The sequence below is a fragment of the Pleuronectes platessa genome, chromosome 13, assembly GCF_947347685.1.
Source record: "Pleuronectes platessa chromosome 13, fPlePla1.1, whole genome shotgun sequence".
Classification (NCBI taxonomy): domain Eukaryota; kingdom Metazoa; phylum Chordata; class Actinopteri; order Pleuronectiformes; family Pleuronectidae; genus Pleuronectes; species Pleuronectes platessa.
Window position 1 is genome coordinate 4,163,772 of NC_070638.1, and position 27,323 is coordinate 4,191,094.

The 27,323-nt window shown below is 44.3% G+C and overlaps 1 protein-coding gene across 1 annotated transcript in view; it reads left to right on the forward strand.

Moving 5' to 3' along the window:
- Positions 1-27,323, forward strand: part of ak5 (adenylate kinase 5) — a gene marked incomplete in the record, with an annotated part of 46,848 nt that continues 19,525 nt past the window's right edge. The window contains 7 exon segments of the mRNA XM_053437627.1: positions 1-240; positions 1,423-1,609; positions 3,291-3,458; positions 6,009-6,181; positions 9,920-10,033; positions 19,611-19,802; positions 26,870-26,960. Coding sequence (XP_053293602.1) covers positions 181-240; positions 1,423-1,609; positions 3,291-3,458; positions 6,009-6,181; positions 9,920-10,033; positions 19,611-19,802; positions 26,870-26,960 — 985 coding nt within the window.

Below are 27,323 nucleotides of genomic sequence, written 5' to 3' on the forward strand. Positions count from 1 at the left end.
GAGAGCCTGCAGGAATCCACCAAGTCCACACACGAGGCAAAATGCGCTGAGGGGACGTGTGCGTGGAGCTCGGTTTGATGACCAGAGGTTTCCTTCACACGGCGGCGACACCGAGTCAAGAGAGAAACACGAGAAGCGCAGCGGACAAGTTGTGATTCCAGAGGAAAATCCGAGGGGGAGATGAATACCAACGATGCCAAGGAGTACCTCGCCCGGCGGGAGATACCTCAACTCTTTGAGGTGAGAGATGGTGGCGTGGGGATGAGCTGGCAGAACAGTGGGTGCAGATTTCACAATGTTTTTTTCTTTTTCTTTGTACACGTTTGCATCGATGCTTTGCAGAAAATATGTCAGAGTCAAGCTGAAGATGATTTTTTATGATTTGTGTCAAAGATGCCACTTAGATCATGGAAAACCTGGAAGCAGATTTCTGGATTGAACAGATCGATGGATTCGTAATTTTTGTTTAATCACTTCCTAAACTAGTTTTTAATACTACTATACAATCACAATAGGCAAAGATGGAATTTTAACCAAACTCACATCTCCACCTTTATGCATAATTAGCTTCCAATGGACATGATGCAGCCTCTCAACTGAGATGCTTTCAGCTGGAAACTGTTATTTAATCATGAAGACATCAAAAGAAAATGTGATCATCTGTCACTGATAATAATGGTGCATCTGTGCTATAAAGTACAAGAGGTTGTTTAAAAATTAATAATAATAATTAATAATTATATATCAAAGAAATATCAACGGTATTGTGTGTGTGTGTGTGTGTGTTTGTGTATTGCTATAAGGTACAAGGCCGGTGTTGCCTGACGCTCACTGTTAATAACCTCAGACCGACACAGTCTAATAACTTACAGATATATCATAATGAAATATAATCTTCTTTTTCCTGAGGGGAAACTAAATTGGCTCATCCACTTAATTAGAGCCAGTTCTACTGATTGTTTATCACACTGAGCAGCAAAGTGACACATTATCATCATAACTGCTGATAACTGCCTCTCATATAAATGCGTATTTATCCTCCATCAGCCGGGAGAAGCTTCTTGTTTTCCCTGCGTCTGCGGGTGGGAGGGTGGAGATGAGGTCCCAGAGGAGGCTTTTGTTTTAAAACATTCTGGGTCATGGGGACCTCTCATGCACCACAGTCCCTGGTCAGTCCTCCTCCACTATGATAATAACAGGTCGTCTGCGGGTTGCGTTTTGTTTGCACAGCTCAGTCCAATTTCATGGGCTTCTGACGAAATGAGATGTTTTGATCCGCTGCCGGAGACGAGCCAAGACAACCAGCTCTGCACTTCATTAAGGCGTCGGGCTGGCTCTCCGCAGAAACAACACGTCATTACAACGCAGCCCTCAAACTCGCTCTGCCCCCCCCCCCCCCCCCCCCCCCCCCCTCTTCTTCAGAGCCTGCTGACAGGTTTGATGTACTACCGGCCCGATGACCCCATCGACTACCTGGAGGCCTGCCTGCAGAAGGTCCGGGAGCTGGGAGGGGCGGACAAGGTGCGGTGGGATACCTTCGTGGGCCAGGAGAAGAAGTCCCTTCCCCCGCTCAACGGGAGCCAATCACGCAGGTCCCTCTTCAGAAATGGTGAGCATGAAGCCAATCTCCCAGTGTAATATATCAAGACCATAATAGCTCATTGTTTCAAACAGGAAAAAGCCTGTTGAGGTTTTGTGCTTCACCCTCATGAGCCCGGTCGCAGCATCATTGTTAAAACTGTTGATCTTGGAAGAACCAGCAGAGTTTTTCGAGCGAGACGAGATAAGAGTTGTTGTTTTTTATTCCGTGGCTTCAGTTTTTTATTTTTTTCCGTGAGGCTCAGCTGCGTGCATCACTTCTCTCACATAGATTTAGAGCCAGAAACCAGAACACCCACAAACACAACATGTCCAACACACCGGCTACAAATTCCGGAGGTGACCCCTTCGTGTTCAGGGACAGAATCACAGCTGGAACCTCCCGGATCCCTGTGCTGCCTCAGAGGAGCAGTGCATTTATTGTCTGTTACGATACAGTTAAAAGAAAATTCAGAATCTACAAAATGAATGATTAATCTTGGCCGAGATCCTGATCTTTACAGAAGGCGTAGCTGGCACTGCACATGCAAAACTGGTTTCTAATTTGCAAAGCAAAGTTCTCGCCCGCGTCTCGCTTGCTAACAAACTATTTGCATTATTTATTGATGGCATTGTTGGTTCATTCAAATAAAAGAAGACCAGTGACACGATAGGGGTACTTCAGATTTTAGCTTTACATTCTCCTTCAATCAAGATGCACCAAATTACACTCACTCATAGATCAGTTCTCTAAATATGTCAGATGTTTTTCATGGTGATCCATGGATTATTCTCTGGGAAGTTGGAGACAAAGATGTCGCAAAAATCCGTTCAGTTGTTTTCGCATGAAGAAGAGACCACCTCCTCGGCAGGGCTAATAAAGTCATGTGTGCATTAATAAGAAGTTTGTTCACAGGCATGTCTCTCCCAGCATGCAGCTGCACGGAGATGATATTTGTTCAACAGAAGCCTCCGGGCTCACAAACATGATTCAAAACACACACGCAGGACTCCTGCTTTTAGAGATTCACCCACATCCTGCTTCTCGTTACATTGTGCAAACGATGCCTGTGAGGTTTGCCAGCTGCAGGGTGTAGCTGCTGGGAGCCGCAGCCTCATCGGGGGGGAAGATTCCCAATGCGCTGTGATTCCCCTCGGCTCAGAGTTTTAAAACATCTGCTGGAAGACAATGCAGCTGCCTCTTCTCTCGCGATTCATTTCCCTGATTGTCAGATTTACATGTTAGAAATGTCTGCAGGACCACAGTAAGACGGGGGGGGAGGAGGCTTTAGCTGTAATTAGCACATTTCAGTGTTTTTACTAAATAGTTTTCATCTCTGCAACAGTTTTGAAGTGTTTTGCTGAATCGTTTGCACTAAATTGACTGATGTGTGTGTTGTCACCGCTGGAATTGTGTATCAGCACTATAATTAAAATACACAGGATTGCGATAATTGCTGCTCCTGTGGAAAAACATGCACTGAGGATTCTGTATCTTTGTTGAATGTGTTTAATCAAGAGAAAGAGAATGAACCGTCTCTGAATTCATCGCACAGACAAATTCATGTGAAGGATTTAATTTTTAACGGGTTTGTTGTGAAATGGGATTGTCAACACTGAGAGCTGCACCTCTAACTGACAGAGGTAAATTATGGTTCAATTTGTTCTTTTGTACGTGTGTGTGTGTGTGTCTGTGTTTGTGTGTGCGACAGTGTTGCCCGACAGTCCCAACTTCCCCTACAGACGGTACGACCGCCTCCCTCCCATCAGCCAGTTCTCCATCGAGAGCGACTCGGACCTGTCGGAGACGGCGGAGCTCATCGAGGAGTACGAGGTGTTCGACCCGTCGAGACCACGGCCCAAAATCATCCTGGTCATCGGTAAAGCTGCAACACAACAAACACAACATCACAACTACACGTCATACAACACACAAATGAGGAAACACTGTGTGAAATACCAAAGACGCCGTTATTTATTTTGTGTTCCACTGGTGTTTCTGACTTGAAGCACTCATCTGGATTCCTTGGATGTTTCCACGAGATAACAAAGTCTGATACATGAATAGAAAAAGGTCAAAAATACAGAATAGAAGTTTATGTTTGCTTAACTGATTATCTAAAAATACACAGCCTGGATGGGAACAGCTGGGGGAGTGTGTGTGTGTCTGTGAGTGTGTGTGTGTGTGTGTGTGTGAGTGTTCCAGGTATTACCCATGTTCTGAGGACCTTAAAACTGTTTACACGATCCCATTAGGGTGGCATAAGCAAGTCTCTATAATGTAAATCATTACATTACAAGGGGAAGACATGTTTAAGGTTAGATCAGGGTTAGCTTACGATAAGGATTTTTCCTGGTATTTGAACGCAGCCTCACCTCTCTCCCTGAGTGTCAGCGGGGGGGGGGGGGGGGGGGGGGGGGGGGGGATCTGGTTGCGTGTTGTGACACTCACGCTCTCCTAATCGGTTTTCCTCGATGCGCCCCTGCTTCACCCTGTCATGCACATTCATTAAACTCATAAATTAAGCTTGGCAGCTGCATAATACGAGTAATGACACTGGAGAGAGGCGGCTATTTATAACCGCTCTTTAAAATACTCTAAATAAGCAGGAAAAGGACCTCAGAGTCTTTCCCGAGCTTTTTAACCTCCTGCCAGTTGTGTGTGTGTGTGTGTGGCTTCATGTTGTGTACCTGGGATGTTCACACACTGTCTGTGATGTGGAGGACGGTTGTTTCCTCTCAGCACAAAGCCACTTCCAATCTCGTCTTGGTGAGCACATCGTGGCCTATGTTTTAAAAAAAGGGGAAGCAGGACGGCGACAGCTGTCATCTCTTCGGAGGATCACGGCAAACGTTTGGTCAGGTTAGACCAGAGAGACACAGACCGACAAGGACACGTGTGGTCAGGAGAGGGGACGGGGGGGGGGGGGGGGGGGGCAGGGCTCGAACGCTAAACAACAAAACCCCCACAAAACACAGAGCTCTATGATAAACTGCCCTAAATACATTTGATTTGATCTATTGGTAGTTTTACGCTTCCGCAGCAGCAGCAGACGCAGACCACAGATATTTTGTCTGCAGGCTGTTCATCCATCTGTCCCTCCCCCCCCCCCCCGTCAATCTGTCCGTCTGTCTGCCTGTCCATCTGTCCCACTCTGGGGAAAGATGTATCTCAGAAACCCCCTTTGAGGGTTGAGGTTAAATTTGTGTTTCTCAAAGATGGTTCCTGTCTGATCAGGTCGTTCTTCTCACGCTGATGTTTGTGAAAAGTTATTTGATGCTTTAAAAACAGTTTGACACGTGATGACTGACAGGTGAGACAGACTCATGATTGGCAGAGCGTGTGTTAAGTTGGGATTCAGTCTACTGTCCTCTTAGATAGCCACGCTTGTATCCGGGATATTTTGGCTTTATTCTGGGATAATTGGAGGAGGAGGAGTCACGTCCTCCATCTTTATTTACAGTCTATGGGACATTGGTTAACTTGGACTGAACTGATTTTAGTACTTGAAGCCGAACACTGGTACCAGCTCAACACTTGGAAATCAGCAGATCTTGTGGGGACAATTATCCTCACTTGGCTGAGAGAACCCGACATTCTCATTTAGATCCATCCATCCATTTCTGGCAGCAGCACCAGGAATGGAGGACAGGCGGACTGGATCACCGATGGGACAGCTTGTTCCCAGGCTGTCCTCATCTCGGCCAGTTTCCCAGCGGCTGGCATTTCTGTGGTGACAGTAGGAACTGGAATGAAACACGTGTGTCAGTCAGCGAAGCAGCATTCCGGGCGTCACATGGTTTTTTACAGCCACTTACCTGAGAACAGGCCTTCCACTAAGTGACAGCCTCACATAGCTCACCGCCAATATGATTTAATTGATTTTAATTGGATTCCCTGTTGTGAGGGGTGATTTCAAATTATCGTACATGTCGCTTCGGCCGTTTTAAACTTTAAAACTTACCGATTTTTTTTTTTATTCTGTTGCGTAACAGCAAAGAATTGATATTTAGATGAGTCGTGATCATATTTATCAAACAATGCGGCGTGAAGCCACTGTCTTCCTCCCGATCATCACTCCTCTGCACCATTCGCTTTCATCGCTGGAATAAAAGAGAAGAGACGATGATTTGTTAGCGAATGTGGGAGGTTCACACGTACCTGCTCCTCTCTCCTCTGCCCCCCCCCCCCCACACACACACACATGCCCTGCTCCCCCGCGTGCACCAGCAAAACACACACAAGCAGGAACAGTCTGACTTTCTCTCACTCATCCACACATGCGCCTCCGCTAACACACCCACACGCCTAACGTTTCACACTCACACATTCCCACACACACACACACACACATACACACACATGCACACACATGCACACGTACTCTCTCTCTCTCCCAAAACATCAACAGCTCTCCCTCTGTGCCTAGGTGGCCCTGGCAGCGGCAAAGGAACACAGAGCCTGAAGATTGCCGAGCGCTACGGCTTCCAGTACGTGTCGGTGGGCGAGCTGCTGAGGAAGAAGATGATCCACAACGCCACCAGCAACAGGAAGTGGAGCCTGATTGCAAAAATCATCACCAATGGCGAGCTGGCACCGCAGGTAGCAGAGAAACAGAGGAGGCGAGGGGCGAGTGTGTGTGTGTGTGTGTGTGTGTGTGTGTATGTGTGTGTGTGTGTCTGAGTGTGTGTGTCTGAGTGTGTCCAGTCACTCGTAGGTCATTATCACAGCGTGACTGTAATACGGAGCTAATTACCAGCATCCATATCAGGAGCGTGCTGGGAGAGGGACGCAAGACAATGATGGAGGCTGTTTCCAACACGTAGTAAACACTCACATTTCTCAATTCAACGTATATATAACATCAGATTAGACCATTTCCTTTCATTTGACATGTCCAAGGACAAAGAAAGGACCAAACAATAACCCTGCACCTCAACGTGGATTCAGCCAAATGAGTAGTTTCAGTCCATTGTTTGTTAAGAGAAGCTTGAATATGAAATCTGTAACAGACAAAGATGAGAGATGTATTCATTATCCCATCTTCCTTTTGACAAGAGGGACAACACTCGAAGGGGAGAAGGTCCTCCGTGCATTTCCTCTTGTAGAGTAACTGTGACCATGCTCATCTGTGAAGCTGAGTGCAGCAAGTACATCATGTCATCGACTGTCAGCCAATGAGAGTCGACTGACGAGAGGCTCTCTGATTTCAGACTGGTCTCAAATTAAAGACGGGTTGTGCTCTCGTGGCTCTCTCCTCAGAAACGTCTCACCTCTAAACCAGTGCAGCTCCATAGAGCGACTTCCTCACGTGCTGACCAGTTGATAGTGTCCTGGAAATCATGAGATTTTAAATAATGAGTTGGTCAGACCGGAGTTGTCTTTAGAGGTTTCATTATTAGCTCTGCAGAGGGTTACACAGCCAGACGGCAGCATGGCTCAGAGTGAAACCACAAGAAGGTAAAAAGGAAGGGATTTTTTATACAATGTGATTAAACAGGAAACAAAACAGAAAGCAAACACAAACCGTCTGCTGTCCGGCATCACTGTGACAAAAAGAGGAATCAAACCCAGACAGATGAAGGTCAACAGGAGGTGGAAGACATCCATGGTGTATCAGCTAAGTGCACAGGAAACAGTCAGAACAGTAGAAGACATTCTTCACAGTAGTTAAACATTGATCAGTGGACTTCCCATTAAAATAGATGGTTAGAAGAGCTGCAACATGGGAGATGTAGTGTTGAACTGGGATGAGGCTGGCAACATGGGAGATGTAGTGTTGAACTGGGATGAGGCTGGCAACATGGGAGATGTAGTGTTGAACTGGGATCAGGGTGGCAACATGGGAGATGTAGTGTTGAACTGGGATCAGGGTGGCAACATGGGAGATGTAGTGTTGAACTGGGATCAGGGTGGTAACATGGGAGATGTAGTGTTGAACTGGGATCAGGCTGGCAACATGGGAGATGTAGTGTTGAACTGGGATCAGGCTGGCAACATGGGAGATGTAGTGTTGAACTGGGATCAGGCTGGCAACATGGGAGATGTAGTGTTGAACTGGGATCAGGGTGGCAACATGGGAGATGTAGTGTTGAACTGGGATCAGGCTGGCAACATGGGAGATGTAGTGTTGAACTGGGATTAGGCTGGCAATATGGGAGATGTAGTGTTGAACTGGGATCAGGGTGGCAACATGGGAGATGTAGTGTTGAACTGGGATCAGGCTGGCAACATGGGAGATGTAGTGTTGAACTGGGATCAGGGTGGCAACATGGGAGATGTAGTGTTGAACTGGGATCAGGGTGGCAACATGGGAGATGTAGTGTTGAACTGGGATCAGGGTGGCAACATGGGAGATGTAGTGTTGAACTGGGATCAGGGTGGCAACATGGGAGATGTAGTGTTGAACTGGGATCAGGCTGGCAACATGGGAGATGTAGTGTTGAACTGGGATCAGGGTGGCAACATGGGAGATGTAGTGTTGAACTGGGATCAGGGTGGCAACATGGGAGATGTAGTGTTGAACTGGGATCAGGGTGGCAACATGGGAGATGTAGTGTTGAACTGGGATCAGGCTGGCAACATGGGAGATGTAGTGTTGAACTGGGATCAGGGTGGCAACATGGGAGATGTAGTGTTGAACTGGGATCAGGCTGGCAACATGGGAGATGTAGTGTTGAACTGGGATCAGGGTGGCAACAAGGGAGATGTAGTGTTGAACTGGGATCAGGCTGGCAACATGGGAGATGTAGTGTTGAACTGGGATCAGGGTGGCAACATGGGAGATGTAGTGTTGAACTGGGATCAGGGTGGCAATATGGGAGATGTAGTGTTGAACTGGGATCAGGGTGGCAACATGGGAGATGTAGTGTTGAACTGGGATCAGGGTGGCAACATGGGAGATGTAGTGTTGAACTGGGATCAGGGTGGCAATATGGGAGATGTAGTGTTGAACTGGGATCAGGGTGGCAACATGGGAGATGTAGTGTTGAACTGGGATCAGGGTGGCCCTGTGGGAAATATTGAAGTATCATACCAGAGGCTTAAGATTATTGTATTACCAGGACAATTAGCGTAAGAGCACAGCATCAGAAACTCCTTCACAAAAACAGATCATTCTTTTAATAAAAAATGACAAATATTTTGTAGTTTGAGATTCTTAATGGGTTTTAATGGAAATGTCATCATGGGCTTATTTTAATATTTGATTAATAAAACAATAGTTAATCGAGAAACATATTGGCAGATTATTAACAATGAAATCAACTGACTGCAATGTGGCTCATGTTCTTGATGCAAACCAGCCAGTGTTGCATTAAAGCTGATGATGGTTCATCAGTGTCCCAGATCTCATTTTGCAGCTCAGTATTAAGTAAAGTGCTGAGTGTGCTGCGTGTGGGGAGAAGTGAAGTGGGAACGAGGGACAGATTCTGGATCTAATGGCGTCTCTCTCGTCTGTCTGTGTTATTGCTGCTGTATTGTTGTGGACAGGTCGTCTCTATCGGAGTCAGAGATGATCATCTGATTCCTTGTGTTCCTGCGGGAGCTCAAACATCAGACGGCTTTTCTTCGATGAGCTTTTCTCATTTTGTCTCCACCTGCGAACATTAATCTGTTTGATGGAGCTGAGACCGGCTTTAATCCCCGAGCAGTCGACTGGGGCCGCGGCTCCCGCTCGGCGGTTAGAAGGGAAATTAAATGTCTGTGTTGCTCAGCGTTGACCACGGTTGTTATTTTTAGACCGGAGCGCTGCTCACGTATCTCTGCCATATCGCATGATGCGTTCTGCCTGGAGGAATACATCCGTACGCACTGACCTCCTCCAGCCACGAGGAAGTAAACGATGATGAGAGAAGCTGGCACTCTCCGCCCCCCCGGCTGCACTCCAGACAATCCTTCTGCTGCTTGCAGAGATATTAAAGTGCAACTGGATAACAGACGAATTATGTTGTTATGTTTAATTAACGATAATTCTTCGACTTTCTATCATTTTCACAGTGTTTATTTCTCTAAATCAGCTTAATTTCCAAAGGGTTTGTAATTAAAACAAACATATTATGACTCTCATTCTTTTGATTGAAAAGCAAATTATAATTGTAACTATAAACTTTTTTGCTTTATAAAAAACAGACTCAGAAAATTGCCCCCCCATGGTTTTGGCAATTGATATGTGACCAAGTTAAAATGCTAAATTTGTGGAATCCTCAATTAGCCCGAACTCCAAGCATCTGGCTAATTGTCGAGATAATTGTGATGATCACACATGTGGTAAATAAACACAAACCAAGGCACCGAGTGACGCTGATCATGAGTCTTGTTTTTGTTTTGTCGTTTCCTCAGGAGACCACGATAACTGAGATCAAGCAGAAGATCATGAAGATCCCAGACGCTAATGGAATCGTCATAGATGGGTTCCCTCGAGATGTCGGGCAGGCCTTGTCCTTCGAGGACCAGGTGAGTGGCCCAGCTGTGGCTCGGGAGGTAGAGCGAGTCGTTCATGGTGGTTAAACAACCCCCCCCCCTGCCTTATCCAGTGTGCATGCAGAAGGGTCCTCAGGCAAGCTGCAGCAGACGGCTGAGCTCAATGAGTGATATACAGTTTATATAAGCGCTGTGTGAATGTATGGGTGGATGTCTCTTGAGCACTCTGGGCGGTCGATGACACTAGAAAGATGTTTTTTCAAAAATACAGTCCATCCATTTACCCATTTTTTTCAGATTTGTTCTAGATGCGAGATCTGTCCAATTATTCGAGAGGGGGTGTCACAACTGTTGTGTTGTTTTCACACACAAAAGAGCCGTGAATCACTTATGTAACTTCTCTCGGCGACAATCAAATCCACACACGGCTGCGTCCTGCAAAAACATGGTGGATGGAGGGAGTCGTTCAGGAGAGGATCTGAAATATTCAGACTTTTGACTCATTCTTTTGATATCGTGTTGTTTTGTTGGACGCACAATCCCATCTACCCACTGTGTCCCTGCTGGGCTTGAAGAACGTCACAATCGGGTTGCATCGCAAACATGATGGCAACACATCCATCCCACATCGTGGCACATGAGGTTTCTCTTGTAGGATCTGGACTGGTCTCAGAGACACTGTTGTTACTTTGTGATGCAGCAAAAGCTATTATCTATACATCAAACACACACAAACACACACACACACACACACACACACACACAGTGATTCCACCGACACCTGCTAGGAGCCCTATATGTACTACGCACTGTTACCTTTCTGGCTCTAGTGGGTGGAGATGTGAGGATGGCAGCTCTGGTTGGGGTGGATCGGGGGTTTGATGCCGAGAGAAGCTGCAGCATCTGCAGGTCATAGTGAGGTCGTTTAGACTCTTTGAAAAGTTATACATGTTTAATAAGTTATATAAGTTCAGCTGAGAAGCTCTGTCTCCAACTCTCTCCAAATCTGGATGCAATTAGCATTTTTGAAAAATGAATTCTCATCACATCGTGCCACATGAGTTATCGTGCACACTGTCATTTTTCAAACGTGTCATATTTGTGTAAACAGTGTCAAAGCCTCTAGAGGGGGGGGTTCACGGCAACAGCCGACGGATGTTTAACCTACAAGTTGCACCGTCAACTTTTGTGCTGATTGGAGACCAGTTTTAATCAAGCAAACCACAAAGCAACTATCCCATCATCACATTTCACATTAGCTGTATGTTGTAGTGACAAAACCAGACTGTTCAAACACACAGGGGCGTCTTATAATTAAACCAAACTGTACGTACGTATTAACTATTTCTAGAGCTGCCCGCTAAGGTATTGTTGCTCCACTTAAATAATATCAGTGCAGAATGAGCCTGAATGAAATATTCATGGCTCCTCTGGAGAGAAAGTCTGTTTTCACCACAGAATAATAAATAACAAATGTGTACGGACAAAATAAGTCCACTAGTTCAAAGTAAATATATAATTTATACTCTTTTCATTCATATTCATAATGAAGAAAAATATCGTTTCATGATCCTTTACAGTCATAGTGGAGGTGGTCTTTCGTCTAATGAAGACTACTAGTTTTATGGATTACACATTTTATTTGCACCTGAAATATGAGCTGTGAGCCCCTCAGTGTTAGATCTGGTCCTGTGTGTTATATTTACAAACCATTAGAGCGAGCAGCGCTTTACATTGGTTCCAGCTGCTGCTCTGACTGGTTTTCCATTTCACTGCCAAGTCGATGCTCAGTGCTCGAAGCGGCGCTCGGAGCGAGGACAGTTTGAACACTGGTTCAGTCCTCTTGTAGGAAACCCCCCAGGCTGAATAAAGAGTCCTTGAGCGAGACTAAGAACTGAGCCGCAGCCGTTCTGGATGATTTGACCCGTTTCCTGTGGATCAATTACTACCTGTCGGGTTTGTAAGACTCCTGAAGTCATTGAGAACATCTATAATAATGTGAGAATACAAAGTAAAGGGTTATAAATGTTAGAAGATGCTCACATGCTCTCGACATGACAGCCTTAGTTTACAGAGCCCCCTAATGGAAACATATCCTTTACACTTGAGCAGCCAACTTTGTGACACATCAGTCGATTGGCTTTTAGAGGAATTGATCATTGTTGTCTCATTTAAACTCGTTTAGCGTTTATCAACATTTAAATGAGCACTCAGTGACTTTTAGAGTGGTTGGGGGGAAATCTCACTTTCTCTGAGTCAGTGCAAGTCCAGTTAGGACAGGATTCATTTAGCAAAAAGAGATTCTCCATGTTCCAGATTAACTAAAGATATTGTGCAGATGATTCAGGTATTGCAGTTGTTACCAAATCACTAAAGACGGTTTGTTATAGATTTGTTAATAAATGAGATGGTGAGACAGTGAGACTCAAATGCAAGATCTGTGTTGAGGTGTATTACAGAAATCTGAGATATGACAGGTTCCAGTAAGTACAATCATTTAGTTTTAGTGAACTTTCATTCAGATCCAGTGAAAAGCTTCGTTCTCAATGGTTTAGAAAATGTGCATTTGAGGAAACATTTAGCCTCGGTGCAAGAAATTGTCAAAGAAAAGAAAGTCCTCTTCACTCTGGTTCTGAAGTGGATGCAATTTATTTTTTGAGCAATTCATTTTCATCTTGGACAATAATTCAAGGTTTTTATGGAGAAACTGTTTGAGCTTCATTGATTCTTACAAACCGGAAAAACATAGAATTTCTGTTGAGACCAACGAGTCTCCCTGTGTGACTGTGTGTGTGTGTGTGTTTGTGTGTGTGTGTGTGTGTGTGTGTGTGTGTGTGTGTGTGTGTGTGTGTGTGTGTGTCTGTGTGGCAACAAGTTAATCCGGTCTATTGTTTGTATCATCGACAGCCATGTGTTTTGTTAATCTGTCACTTAAGGGAGCACTGAAGTGACACATGAACATTAAATATCAAACAACATCACAGTCGACAAACTGCAGCTCCCCGGCCGCGGGGGGGGGGGGGGGGGGGGGATGTTCATGGCCCCCACAGAGGAAACCAGACGGATGAGAAGATGGTTCAGTGAAACATGGGGCTGCACTTTTATCTCCTCATCATTCTAGTAAACGCATGTGAATGGTTTGATAATGGATAGTAGAGATAGATGGATAGATGGATAGATAGATAGAGACTTTGATAGATAGATAGATAGATGGATAGAGACTTTGATAGATAGATAGATAGATAGATAGATAGATAGATAGATGGATGGATGGATGGATGGATGGATGGATGGATGGATGGATGGATGGATAGATAGATAGATAGATAGATAGATAGATAGATAGATAGATAGATAGATAGATAGATAGATAGATAGATAGATAGATAGATACAGACAAATAGACAGATACACAGATAGACAGATAGATGGATGGATAGATAGATAGATAGATAGATAGATAGATAGATAGATAGATAGATAGATAGATAGATAGATGATAGATAGATAGATAGATAGATAGATGATAGATGGATGGATGGATGGATGGATGGATGGATAGATAGATAGATAGATAGATAGATAGATAGATAGATAGATAGATAGGTATATAGACAGATAGACAGATAGACGGATAGATAGATAGATAGATAGATAGATAGATAGATAGATAGATAGATAGATAGATAGATAGATAGATAGATAGATAGATAGATAGATAGATAGATAGATGGATAGATATAGAGATAGAGACTTTGATAGATAGATAGATAGATAGATAGATAGATAGATAGATAGATAGATAGATAGATAGATAGGTAGATACAGACAAATAGACAGATACACAGATAGATAGATAGATAGATAGATAGATAGATAGATAGATAGATAGATAGATGATAGATAGATAGATAGATAGATAGATAGATGATAGATAGATAGATAGATAGATGGATGGATGGATGGATGGATGGATGGATGGATGGATGGATGGATAGATAGATAGATAGACGGATAGATAGATAGCATTCATCTCTTTCATAAAGAAGGTATTTGTCTTGAATCTTCAGGTCATATCTGATCTACTGCTCGGCAGACTGTTCCTGGATCTGCTCCATCGCACTAACCACAGTTGACAACTAATCTTGTCTGGTGTCTTTGTTATATTCTCCTGTTTCCTCGGTAATTGAACATTCTCTCCCTCTTCTCGTGAAAAGGCCGAGTCTCAGTGTTAGAGAGCTCGTAACGTGGCCGCCCGCCGCCGCCTCCGCCCGCCTCCCCTCGCCTGACAAGCGGTTCCACTGTGTACTGTACAGTCCCTGTCTGAGAGCCGCCGGGGAAACAAAACAAAGACTGGAGATGATATTTGTGGCTGCCTCACGTGACAGGGAGACGGTTTTCTATCCAGACAGTCCACACACAGCCCCCCCCCCCCCCCCCCCCCCCGCACGCTCTGATAGATCTCACCGATCCATTACTATGGTTATAATCAGCGATTCCAGCCGATTCAAACACGCAGCAGATTGGATGTGATACCTTCCCTCGGTGCCTCCACATCAGCTGAGGAGAGAAGAATAAACACACAGTCATTCATTAACTCACACTTGCTGCCGAACATTTGGCATTTTCACATTTCCCTGAAGTCTCGCAATTAAAATTCCATCAAATCTTTCATCTTATAATTCTGTTAATTGTATTTCATAATGCATCACACATAATCGCAAGGATGGGATTCAGCTGATTTAGCTTTTATTGTCACAGAGTTTTGAGTTATTTAAAGTGCTGCATGAAAGGGGGTTGATGACAGGTTGTGACTGGATCAAGGGGGGGGGGGGGGGGATTCTCTGGAGATTCAAACCACACAGATAACACATGCATACATTTCTGTTTATACTCGTGTCCCAGCAACGGCTCAGCATCAGCCTCCGCAGCCACCGGTGATTGGAGAGGAGCGGATGACCACTCACACTGTAATGCACAGATGCCGCGGCCCCGAGATTTACAATTGAATTAAGTGGCGACTGGTTGTTAAAGGGATTTCTGTGCAGCTCGGGAGCAGAGAGAGAAAGTAGCAGTGGTGCGGTTTGACTTAAGAAGTGATAACCTGGTGAACCCTAGTTCAACTTAAAAACTGAAAATGTAATATTAACATTTGAAGCAGCGTTGAAGTAACAGTTTGACATTGAAGGAAAAACACTTATTTGCTGTCTCGTCTAGAATTAGATTGAAAACTTGTGCAGCTAAGGGGCCATTAGCTAATCTTAGCATATAGACTGGAAACAGCTACCTAAAGCTCACTAGCTATTTGCACTAAAGTACCTCAGTGAAGTCAAAAGGGTCGTACTATAGATTTTACATAAAGATGGACGACGCTTCTTTCTACTATCCAGACATGCAACCAAAACATCCCGGATACAAACCCTGACATCTTGGGTATTTGGAGTCTGAGCAGCAGCCATCGACCAATCACGAGTCAGAATCAGCTTCCGATTATGACGTTTAATCCCATTTTGAAAAGAATCAATTAACTTTAAAACCAAACTTAACTGATATGACAGAAGCCTACATCTAGTTATACATGCAACTTATAATCGGTTCATTCGCCAAATACTTTGATGATGAATGAGCGAATCATTTGGTTTATAAAATGATCAGTTGAGTTTTATTTTCTATTATTTTTCTATTATTTATTCAAAAATAAGGTAAAACCCCAAATTGCTTAAATAATGAATTAGAAATCTAAAAAGTTGCTGATGAATCAATTAATCAATAAGCTAATTATCAAACTCTACAACATCTCCCCTGGCCTGGTGTTTAGCAACTGCACCTGGAAACTATAAAAAAAAAACACCGTCTGCTGCTTTTAAAACAAAGCTGCTGATAACGTCCCTGTGGCGAAGCGGAAGACCGACTCCACACGATTCCCTCCATCGTTAGCAGCAGCTCAACACTTAAGAGTCGTGGAGCCGGGCCGGAGAAGAGGAGGAGAGAGACGCAGTGATTAAAGATGAAGGCTGGAGGCGGGTGGAGGCGGGTGGAGACGGACGGGGACAGAACGCACTCGGCTACAAAGTCTCCCGGAGTCGGGGGGGATTTGTCTGAGGGACTTTAGCACTAAACGAGACGGAGAGTCAGGTGTGATGGGACGTTACCGGTGGACAAACAGGACACATCAGTGTGTGTGGGGGGGGGGGGGGGGGTAGCATCAATTGAATCATAAAAACAAGATTTAAACATGTGACCTTTAACGACCTTTAAAATTCTTCAATCTCCACTTTGATGACATGATTTCCAAACCGACTCTCTGCAGCTTTGAGCGTCGACTCGCACAGTTAATACCCTGAAGAGCTCAGGACTTTATTTTGGACCCGATATTCCCCGGTGTCGTGTGAGCTCAGGAGTGACCCGGCCAGGCCGCTGATCCTCTGAGGACCCACAGCTTCCATTTTCATTAATCTCCCTTTCCTCCGCTCGGCGACTTTGCCCTTTACAACTTCACGGCAGCCGATAGGAGCTGCTCCTCTGGGCCGGGGGGGACGTCCTCTCTCTGTGTCCTCTCTCTGTGTCCTCCCCTCGGGCCTTCTAATAAACTCTCCTATTGAGCATGCAGGTGTCGATCTATCATTCCATCTGCTCTGGAGGCATCAATCTATACAATATTTAGCAGCATTACACAAAAACTAATGGTGGTAGGATGAGGTATGTGCCAGAGAAGATCTCACTACGTTTTTTTTACGCTTTCACCAATTTCCCAAGGAATAATTAATTGATTTTGATGAAAACAAACAGGCTTTTTGTAGAGAACTGGTTTATGATCGGGGGAAATTTGGTGCAGCTCAATAAAATTTAAGGCTGAGGGCCATTCTTGTTATTTAAATTTTATATAATTGTCCCTGTGTTGGTCTCTGAAACCACCAAACACACATAACTATAGACAAATCATCAATCATGTTGATCTGTGATGAAATATCCAACACGACCTTGTTTCTTGCTGCTTTTCTCTGCAAATTTCTACTATTTTGTGACATTTCTTAAAATAAATGACGAAGTGCTCATTGAAACAACATCCCAGTGATTGATAGTGAACATGGTTGTGGGACAGTTCCAGTTGGTTCATTGATCACTTGGCTGCACGAAGATGTCATCTCGTCTGGTACATAATCATCCTTCATCATCTGAGCAGAGCAGTGGAGGAGCGTCTTCAGTGAGGAGGTCGTAACTCTGCCTGCTCTCAAATTAAGATTAAGATTAAGATTAAGATACATTTATTTATTTATTTTATTTGTCCCAAACACATGCACTGCTTTTCACCCATCTGGTGCAGGACACACAGAGCAGTGAGCAACCATGTACGGCGCCCGGGGAGCAGATGTCGGGGGAGTAAGGTGCCTTGCTCAGGGGCACTAGACAGGGTAGGGAGAATCCTCTTGGATTTTTGGACAGATCAATCCAGAGACCTTTTCTGCCCATAGTCCAAGATTCTTAATGAGTAACAACACATCTTCACATGCACGTGGCTTCATCACCTCCTCCTGTGAGATTCCTGGAGGATTGAGAAGACGTTACAAAGACGTAATGTTTTGCAATTCATCTTTTTCGGTTGGTTTTGTTTTCACCTCGGCTTATTTCCTGCGAGGATACATCGTGACTCATTCACAGAATCTGCAGCCGACAGGTCGCAGATGAATGTTCGTCTCTCGTCTTTTGTTTCTTGTCACTTTGGGACAGAACTCATGGAAACAGGTTGAACTAAAGTGACTTCAGTAATTGTACTTAATACTCATTAGTGGTTTGATAAAAACCTGGTGTTTACTCAGGCTTTGCCCAAACAAAAGGATTCTTAAATGTCAATAACTATACAAAACTATTCACTAGTGCATGTCACAGTATTTGAATTGGGAATCGGGAAGGTTTGCTGTGGACGTGAAACCTGAAACACAACAGGAAGCAACATGTCAGGACATGAATCGCTGGCATTTGTTTATCTCTCAGCTTCCTTTTAGTGTTTTGCCTCTTTTGATTGAGTGCATTTAGTAGAACATCCCTAGAAGGGTATTAATAATCAGGTCAACATCTGCCTGCTAACATGCACCTGATTTAGGACTCGCTCTCTCTCTGCGTGTGTGTGTGTTGTGTGTGTGTGTCTGTGTGTGTGCGTGTGTGTGTGTGTGTATTAATGAGGAAGATGCTTCCCTGGCCTTTACGCGGGGGGCGATAGCATCACTGACGGAACTGCCGGCATTAAAACAGTTTTAAATAGACGCCTCTTCACGCTGATCCGCTGGCGAGGATCGGAACATTCTCCTACCTCGTTAGAAACGTCTGGTGTGTGTGTGTCTCTGCTGCACGTCCACACAATGAGAACACAAGAGTGGTCACTAAGGCAACGGAAACAGGTACGCAAAGACTGAGAGTCCTGTTGTCGAGGTGGCATGTGCACGTGTGCGTCTGCAGGAAGCGACACCACACGTGCTATTTTTGGCCGCGGCTGATCAAACGCAGCCTCGAGGAGCAGAGTTCCTTGAAGGCGGGAGGAGAAGAAGAAGAAGTTCCTCACCGGTGATGAGGCCGGGGAGTCAGGTCCAAGTCCAGGAGATTAATTAATGCTCTGACTTGAATGTGGAAGTGGAGCCAAACCAAGTGGCTTCCCTTTAAAGCCCAATAGCAGCATCACTGATCTATAAGTAAGCAACACACACACACACACACACACACACAGGGTTCATTACTAGTTGGTTACTGAGGAATGTGTTTGTGTGCTGGACTTTGTGAAACAGAGGCGGTCAAGCTCGTTGATTAGATCTGTATCACTCACACCTCGCTCGGTGCTGCTGCTGCTGCTGCTGCCTGGTGGAGCAGTCGGGGGGGTGGGGTTGGTGGGTGGGGGGGGTCGATGCACCGTCTCTCACGTCTTAGCAACAGGTGCTGCAGCCTTGTCCTGGTTACTTCATCGTCTCGTGGTTGAAGTCGTTTCACCGGAGGGATTTCACTTCAAGTTTTGAAATTAATGTTTTCGCAGCAGAACGGGTGACCCAGATATTAATAGAGCATAAAAACATTAATCATATGTAATCACGAGTGAATGTTTCCTGGTTGTGACAAACCATTTGAGCAAAGACTAATGAGTCATCACCGCATTATTCACGCGTATGGATGATATGAAACATCTGGAGCTGTCAACTTACAATAACAGACTCTGAGCTGTGGATAGATGGAAATACATCGATGACTCACAGAGGTCATAAGAAAGAAGCCGTCTGCAGTCGCCCTCCTCTGATTGTCAAACACAGGAAGTGAAACAAAAGGGCGATTGTGTGTGTCTGTGTGTGTGTGTGTGTCTGTGTGTGTGTGTGTGCAGCAGGTAATGGTGTTCTCCTCTCCTGCTGTGAGACTAAGGTGTCGTCGTCCTCTCTCACAGTTCCACCACCTGTTTTCAAACTGCATCACTTGAGGAGCAGCTGCAGGCTTCCTATCGAGGACACGTCCATGTTGCTCATTCAGTTCAATTCAAAAGCTGCTGTAGAAGACGAGAATACTGAGAGTGAAGTTGTTATTCTTGTGTAGATTTGAAGTGGCTGTAATGTTTCCACCTCTGATCCTGTCCCTGTAGATATGCACCCCCGACCTGGTGGTGTTCCTGGCCCTCACCAACCACCGTCTGAAGGAGCGGCTGCAGAAGCGAGCCGAGCAGCAGGGCCGACCCGACGACAACCCCAAGGCCATCGACCGCCGTCTGACCAACTTCAAACAAAACACCATTCCTCTGGTGAAGTACTTCCAGGAGAGGGGCCTTATTGTCACGGTGAGGCCGCTGGAACAATCACTCTATGTGTTTTTGAACTTGCAAACTCCAAATACAAAGGTCACGGTTTGGCGGCAGGTTTGATCCATGGGCTGTTCTTCCTTTCCAGCCACTGGTGCCGCCATTTTGTGCAATTGACTTCAGTTGGAGTCAGAATCTGCACAGTAATGATGAACACACTCAACCAATTAGACTCAGTCTCAAGACCTTTCAACCTGTTTTTATAGCATCAAATAACTATTAAAAACTAACTTATCAGAAATATGTCAGAATAACTCAAAGAATGAAATGTCCTTAGTGTAGTTTGGTCCATGTTCCATCCACTAACATGGAGGAGGCGGGGTTAATGATGTATAGTGCAGCCAACCACCATGAGGGACTCACACCTCTACTTCATATGTGAGTGCTGTCATGTCATCCATCTTTATGAACAGCCTGTGGTTTGGAGCTAGAACCTTCTGTTCAGCGACAGTGCCGACCACTGCACCATATTGATCCGAGAAATCAATATCTAAAGATGACATTCAGGCGTGTGGTGGTTTTTGCAGAAGTAATTTATCTCCACGTCTCGGGCGACAAAGTCACCGATCTTTCTGGACTGCATTTCTTGAGCTGCTGATTGTTTTTCAAGCTTGAGGACACATTGTCTGTAGGGAGAGAGGACTCGGTGTTAATTAGAGACCGTCGGGATCTCCTCTAAACTGTGTGCTTCGGTGCAGAGGGGTATCGGTGGTACGTGTGAGGCGGGTGCTGATGGAGCTATCGGATCCTGTGGCCAACAGGAAGTGGCCGCCCACTCTGTCTGTGTGAGTCTTATCGATTCTGTCTGAGTCTCGGAGCTGCGTCGTCTTCCTCGCTGCAGAGGGAATACTGAATCACTGCTCCACTGTTACTGGGAGGTGTGGTTTGCATGGTTTTAGATTGTTGTCTCGGGACATTTTAGACACAAGGACAATCTCCCGCCTGTGTCGTGTAACCAGATGTCCTCCTAGAGACAAAGCCTGCAGTTTGTGTCTTCAGGTCACTGAACTACTGACAAGGCCCAAAATCCAAAGATATTCTTTTTGGTATGGAAGTTTTATAAATCTTTGTGTAACATAAAATGTATGTTTGTAATGATACAGGAACTATGAAGTCGAAGTTACATGAAGTACTATTAAAGGTGCGATAATAATAAATGATCAAACTAGCAAAGTAGTGAGGGAGAGGAAAGTATGAAACTTAAATTGTGTCGTCTCATCTGTGTGGGTTCTTCACACCGAGAGTCGTACTCACACTTTTTAATCTCGGCTGCTCAGAGGAAAGTGTTTGTTCCCTCGCGGCTGAATTGTGAGTTAAAATGTTGCTCTTTTGTTTGTTGGAGGTGGAGGCTGCCGCTTCACAGCCTCCATCCATATTCATGCCCAGGTTATGATTATTTCATGATATTACCCAGCAGCCCTCTGTGTCAGACCTGTTTTTATACTAGCAGAGTAATGAAAACATTTTAGCTCAGCATGGACCTGGAAGATAATTCTGTCGAGTCGAAGGTGGAGCTGCAGACTACTTTTTAAATCAAAGCCCTTTCTGGCTAAAAGCTCCGTGTTTAAAATCATAAGGATAAACTTTGTGTAAACAGTCGAGCACCTCGGGAAAGAGCAGGACAATGAGGTGAGAGAAAAACAAACATCCATCTTTTTTCAAAATGCTGATCGGATGCTGTTCGTGCAAAGTCGTCCAAACACCTTTCTCCCCAGCAACACCCCCCCGCTCCCCTCTGGGATCCTGAGGCGTCCCCAGGTCAGATATATATTTAATCTCTCCAGTGGGTTCTGGGTCCATCCCGGGGGGCATCCTCCCAGTTGGGTGTGCCTGGGAGCCCTCCGTTTAAACGGCGCCAAGCCAGGAGGCAGACTTATCAAACGCCTGAACCAGCTCCACTTTTAACACGAGGGGGGGGTGGGGGGGGGGGGCAGCAGCTTTACTGGGAACTCCCTCCAGAAAACAACACCAGTAAAACACAAGGACGTCAAGCTGCTAAGAGCAGGCAACACAGCACAGGGAGGTTAAATGAGGCGTTTCTTTGTTCTATATAAAAGCTCAGCAGCAGAATTTATTTTTGGACGGATATTAAAAGATTTTCTGGTTATGAGAAGAAAGATGTATTTAGTGTCTTTTAAAAGTTAAGATTGAACCATCATTTAGTCAAAGTGAGATGTCAAAGACTTTTGTTCAGGCTTAATTGGAGAAGATATTTGTGAGTCATCAGCATAACGACGAAATGAAGTGAGCACTGTGTTGGAAGAGGAGCAGATCAGAAGTACTGCTCACATAAATACAGTCCCTACACACAACACTGGACACTGATACAACACAATACACAATACTACCTGTTTACACTTTTAAAAACTACTGCTTAATAGTTTACAGTGTCTGGAGTTATGGTTTTCTGTAAGTAGTATATCTATATCATTGACCTTTTGAAAAAGACAGCACAGGTTCTAAGGAAATCTGTTTTTAATTGTTAGCAACCCTAATATCTTTAGTTTTTGTCTCAGGTGTTTGTATTTGAGTGTCAACAGATTTCAGTCAGAAAAAGGAGGATGCTGTTATAATATAACACTAGAAACGAACTTCCTTCCACTGTCTCCCAGTCGTTTAGTGTCTCCAGCAGCCGTCTTTAATGAGCTTAAGCACGTTTTTTGTATAATTTGTGAACAACATTGCATTTCAGTGCGATCAGGGCATGAAAACACATTTTAAAAGATGAGATTAAATTGCGATGGGATGAGATTCCTCCCGTCCGGCAGTAATTATCCCCGGAGCAGGACTCAATACTTCCCTGACTAATGAATTCAATAAACTGTGGGGTAATTGCTTCGGCTTCTCGGTGAAAGGCTTCTCTGAGAAAACACTCCTTTCATTTTAAATGTCAGGTTCAATATGGCAGGACACAACTCCATAAAAGAACAATCACAATGAATCATTACTCCACAAAGTCGACGCTGCATTGAAATGTCTAAATTGACAATACGCACGTCTACGAGTCTATTAATTCTAGATGTGTCATTTAATTAACTCAGGAAGTTCTGGCGTCTTGTTGCTCAGCGTTCTCGGCTTTCTGTCATTTTCCTCACGCACGTCAAGTACTGACATTTAGATGTTTGTGCTAAAAGTGACGAAGACGATTTTCAGGCCGGCTGACTCAGCTTCTCGAAAGACACACAAACACACACAGCTGCACAAAACAAAACTAAACCCGAACCAGGAAATGCAGCGAAGAGAGATAATTGTTTGTTGTGGCCTCGACTGAAGCCGTGTTGTCATTCTAGAAACAAAGGGAGCAATCTAATTAGGTATTCCCTGAGTGAGTTCAGCTCCAGCTTCCTTCCTACATGTCACTGGATGTCACACAGATACAAACACACACACACACGCACACAAACACACTTGTCTCTCCAGGGACGGCTACCAGGTGTGTGTCTATTACTCCTGGAATATAAATGAGAAACAGGCTTATCAGAAAAAGCATGAACTTTACATGAATTGTCTTCATGTTAAACACAAACACAACTGACCTGAATTTCATAACCTTGAGTTTAACCTTCGCCTTTTTCCATTCATCTATTTTTCACCTGTTCATTTCTCCTCTGTGACGACTCGGAGCTCCACACAGCTTCAAACTAAAGAGTTATACATTGTTGAAGTGTGCAGGATTAATCAATTCTCCAAATTCTCTTCAGCTCAAAGTCTTCAAAAACTTCATATGGACTCATTCATACGATCAAGCAAAAGATTTGAAGTTATAAAACACACTGAAAAGAACTGCAGCCTTTTTACAGAGCACAGAGTTATGAGTCATGTGTTTCCTGCCTTGAATGGTCGAGTTGTTTTAACTCAGCAAACAAGGTTAAAGTTTGACATAAATAAAACAGGCTGAGGTTTTTTAAAATAAAGATAAGAGCACAAATAATGAAATTTAAAAAATATGAAATGTGTAAAAGAGAATGTTATTAAAACTCCTTTGAAAGAAACATGAAGCAATGAGGACCTGTGTCTACGTGCAGGTTGATGAGGGTAGAATAAATCTGTCTCTAGATTTTTAATTAAAGGCTTTTGAATCCTGTCTGTTGCAACAGACGGAGGAGACAGTTACTTTTTTCTAACTGAGCACAACTCATTTGGAACCAGATAGAAGCAGAGGAGAGTATGAACTTAAAACTTATATTCAACAATCAATTTATGGACACACTTGAAGGGCACCGAGGCTAATTGGACAATTAAAAAGATATTGCATTAACATGTCTTGAGATCTGAAACATCCTGATCGTTATCTGGAGCTGCACATAATTTCACCTGTTCATAGATATCAGGACTATTTTCATGAAGATCTCTGCATTATGTCTTTAGAGTGTCCAAAGCCCTACTTTGCAATGTTAGAGAAAAGAGTCCTGAATCAGCCTCCTTTACTGAGCCTGTTTCAATAAACCAATAAACTCCACCCCTCCACCACGTCTCAAGAAAAACGGTTCAGTAGTTTTTGCATAATCCTGCTAAAAGTCAAACAAATAGCAATTAATAGGAACCTGCCTGAGGAAGCAGGGTTTTCAAAGGCCAGTGTGACAGATCGTGTCGCACTGGTGTTGTCATTAGATGTGGTTGTTAGCAGAAAGAGAGGATGGTTGAAATGTGGATGCAGCATTAGTGCACTGGAGGAGCACAGGTGCACTTTGCGTTTCCGCTCGCTGCAGATTGAGAGCAGGTTTTAAGGATTCTGCACTGACAGTGAATCATTCCGACCTCAGAGGAGCTTCCTCCTCTGTCCTGCAGATAAATGACGTGAGCAGCCTCTGCTAAGAATAAACACATTTTACGGAGCCTCTCTCCTTTGGAGTGGACATAAGTATAGTTTTGTTTTTTTCCTGCTCTCGATGGTGAAACACGATGAGAGGAGAGGGACCTGATGGATTTTTTTCGAATGCCGCGCTCTCTGGGGAATCCTCAGCTCGATTCCCCCCCCCCCACACTCCTTCTCTGCAGGTGGACGTCATTGTCCCTCAGGTGCTCAGAGGACTCTTCCACAGAGCACACACCAGACAATGGGCGCTGTTCTCTAAGTTCACCACAGAGGAAGTGTTGTTTTGTGGCTTTTCCTCGTCTTACACCTCTTTTACACCAAAGTTAGCAGGTAGGCAGGGTTTCGTCAAACTCAGGTAGACTCTCTCTCAAAAAAAGAAAGGCCATTGACTCCGCTCCCATTTGCCAGGGAAGAGTTTGCCTTTCTCGTTTCCCCCCCCCCGCCCGGTGAGTCATGTTTGACATCAATCACAAACGCACCGGAACCCAAAGCATCAGAAACCTTATCGTCTCCCCAGTGCTGCGTCTTGCATGATACAGAGAAGAGCTTACGTCACGCCAGAAGAGGGGCAGCCTTAGATTCTAGACTGGCAAAATAAAGAAGACTGAATCGAGTGCGTCATGGAGGAGACCATAGATTGTTTCTATTCCCATTGCAGACAAAAGCCAAATGCTAGTGGATGTCAGTGGGTTTCTTAACCAGGGGAAAAGGGGCTTTACATTTGTCTGACCTCCTCTCCGACCCCTGACACTCATTTCTTTATGTAGTTTACATGTTGAGTAAAGAACCCTGCTGAGAGCTAATCTGTCGCGTTCCTTTATTTCTGATTTCTGCATGCACGAGGTCACCTTTTCAGCCGCTCGTCATTTGCTCTGCTGGGAACAGGAGGTCAGCCGAGAAAGGTCGGTTTCAATCAGCGTCGTCCTGATTCACAAAGCCGATTCTTCACGCCCGATTTTGTGAATACAGTTTGTGCAAAAGGAAAGTTTCTGACCGCCAAAGAATCTGAAAGAGACCGAGGCTAATTAATCTGGTTTTATTAAAGCTTGTGGTGTGTGTGTGCGTTGAGTGCAAAACAGCCCGAGTGTGTAGCTCCCAGAGACCAGAGCTCGTTTTTCATGTTTGATCTTATAATGAGTCTCGGTCTGGAAGTCGCAGCCGCTGAACTCCGACCAAAGCACGTCCGTTTTACTTATCCTGTTGTAGGTTAAGGTCGTGACATTTTTTTAAAGCATTTTATTTGACTCCTAGTAAATGCTATAACCTGCATGATACACACTTCCTATATCACTGTTTATAAAGATGGATAACACGTCTCCTCTTCCTCCCACGATTCAGAAATTAAGCTAAAACATCCCGGATGCAAACTTTGCCATCTTGTGCCGATGAGGGGATTGAGGCGCGGTATCAAGGTCCCACCGATACATGCTCTTGACCAATCACAAGAAACCATCTTTGAGAAAAAATTATTTGACATCTATTTTTGCGTTTTAGTCCCATTCACTAACATGGAGGAGGCAGGTTTACCAATCATACTGCACCCAGCCACCAGGGGGCGATCAAGACGCTTGGCTTCACTTTTGGGAGCTGTAGTGTCGTCCATCTATAAAATAGAGTCTACGTTTCAGCCTTAAGGTTTAGAGTGTGGGGTTTAGTGGCATCTAGTGGTGCAGCTGTGTATTGCAACCACCTGAATCCACAGGGGCCTTCAGGTACCTTCAGATTTGAAAGGTACTTGGTGTTCAGGGACACATTGTGACCACTTGTGGATTTAATAATTCTGTGACATACAACACAGGCGGAAGTATTAATAATAGCACATAAGTGTTCCAGACCCGCACGGTAGTTAGCAGCTGGCAGCCAGTAAACAGCAGAAGACATCACATCATAAAAAACACAGATGAAAAACAGGAGCAATCAAAAAGCAATCTGACTCCAGAAGGCAGCTTCACAGCGGTCGACACACTTCTTCTTCTTCTTCTTTCCTTCTATTGATCTCAACGTGGAGACATGAGACAAATCACACCAGGAGTAAATGTGATCAGGTGGAAATTCTATCTGGATATAATCTGGAAATAAGAAACATTTTTGATATTATTCGATCTGATTCTATTAAAGGAAGAGTGAGGGATTCATTTATGACAAACAGAGGTCACACAGAAACACACATTTTATTTCAAAAAGCTGGACAATAACATTTGAGTTTTTATGTTTTTTATTTTTCTTACAGTTGGATGCCGACCGAGATGAAGAGGAGGTTTTCTGTGACATCAGCACGACTGTGGACAACAAGTTGTTTCCTTCCAACGAGCCGGGAGCTGGTGAGATGATCTCTCATTTTACAAAACACTGTGACACCTCCAAAGATTTTCATCTCAGCATGATTATCCTGGGCAACATTACAGCTTTATTATGGGGTTTTAATAAAAGTCAGCTTAATCCACTAAAGGAAAATAAGAGAGAGATTATAAGATTTGATTACTTCATTTAATAAAAAGTGTATGTGACACAGCTACCACAGAATTCAACCTCAGATAAAATGTAAAGTTTCCACAGGAGAGTTTTGAGTCTTAATGAATAAAAAAAAAATCATAGCATTGATCCAATGTGTGTATATATATACAGACACATTTATATAGAGCAGTTGATGACAGTCTCTGCAGCAGCTACATGGGCTGAAACAA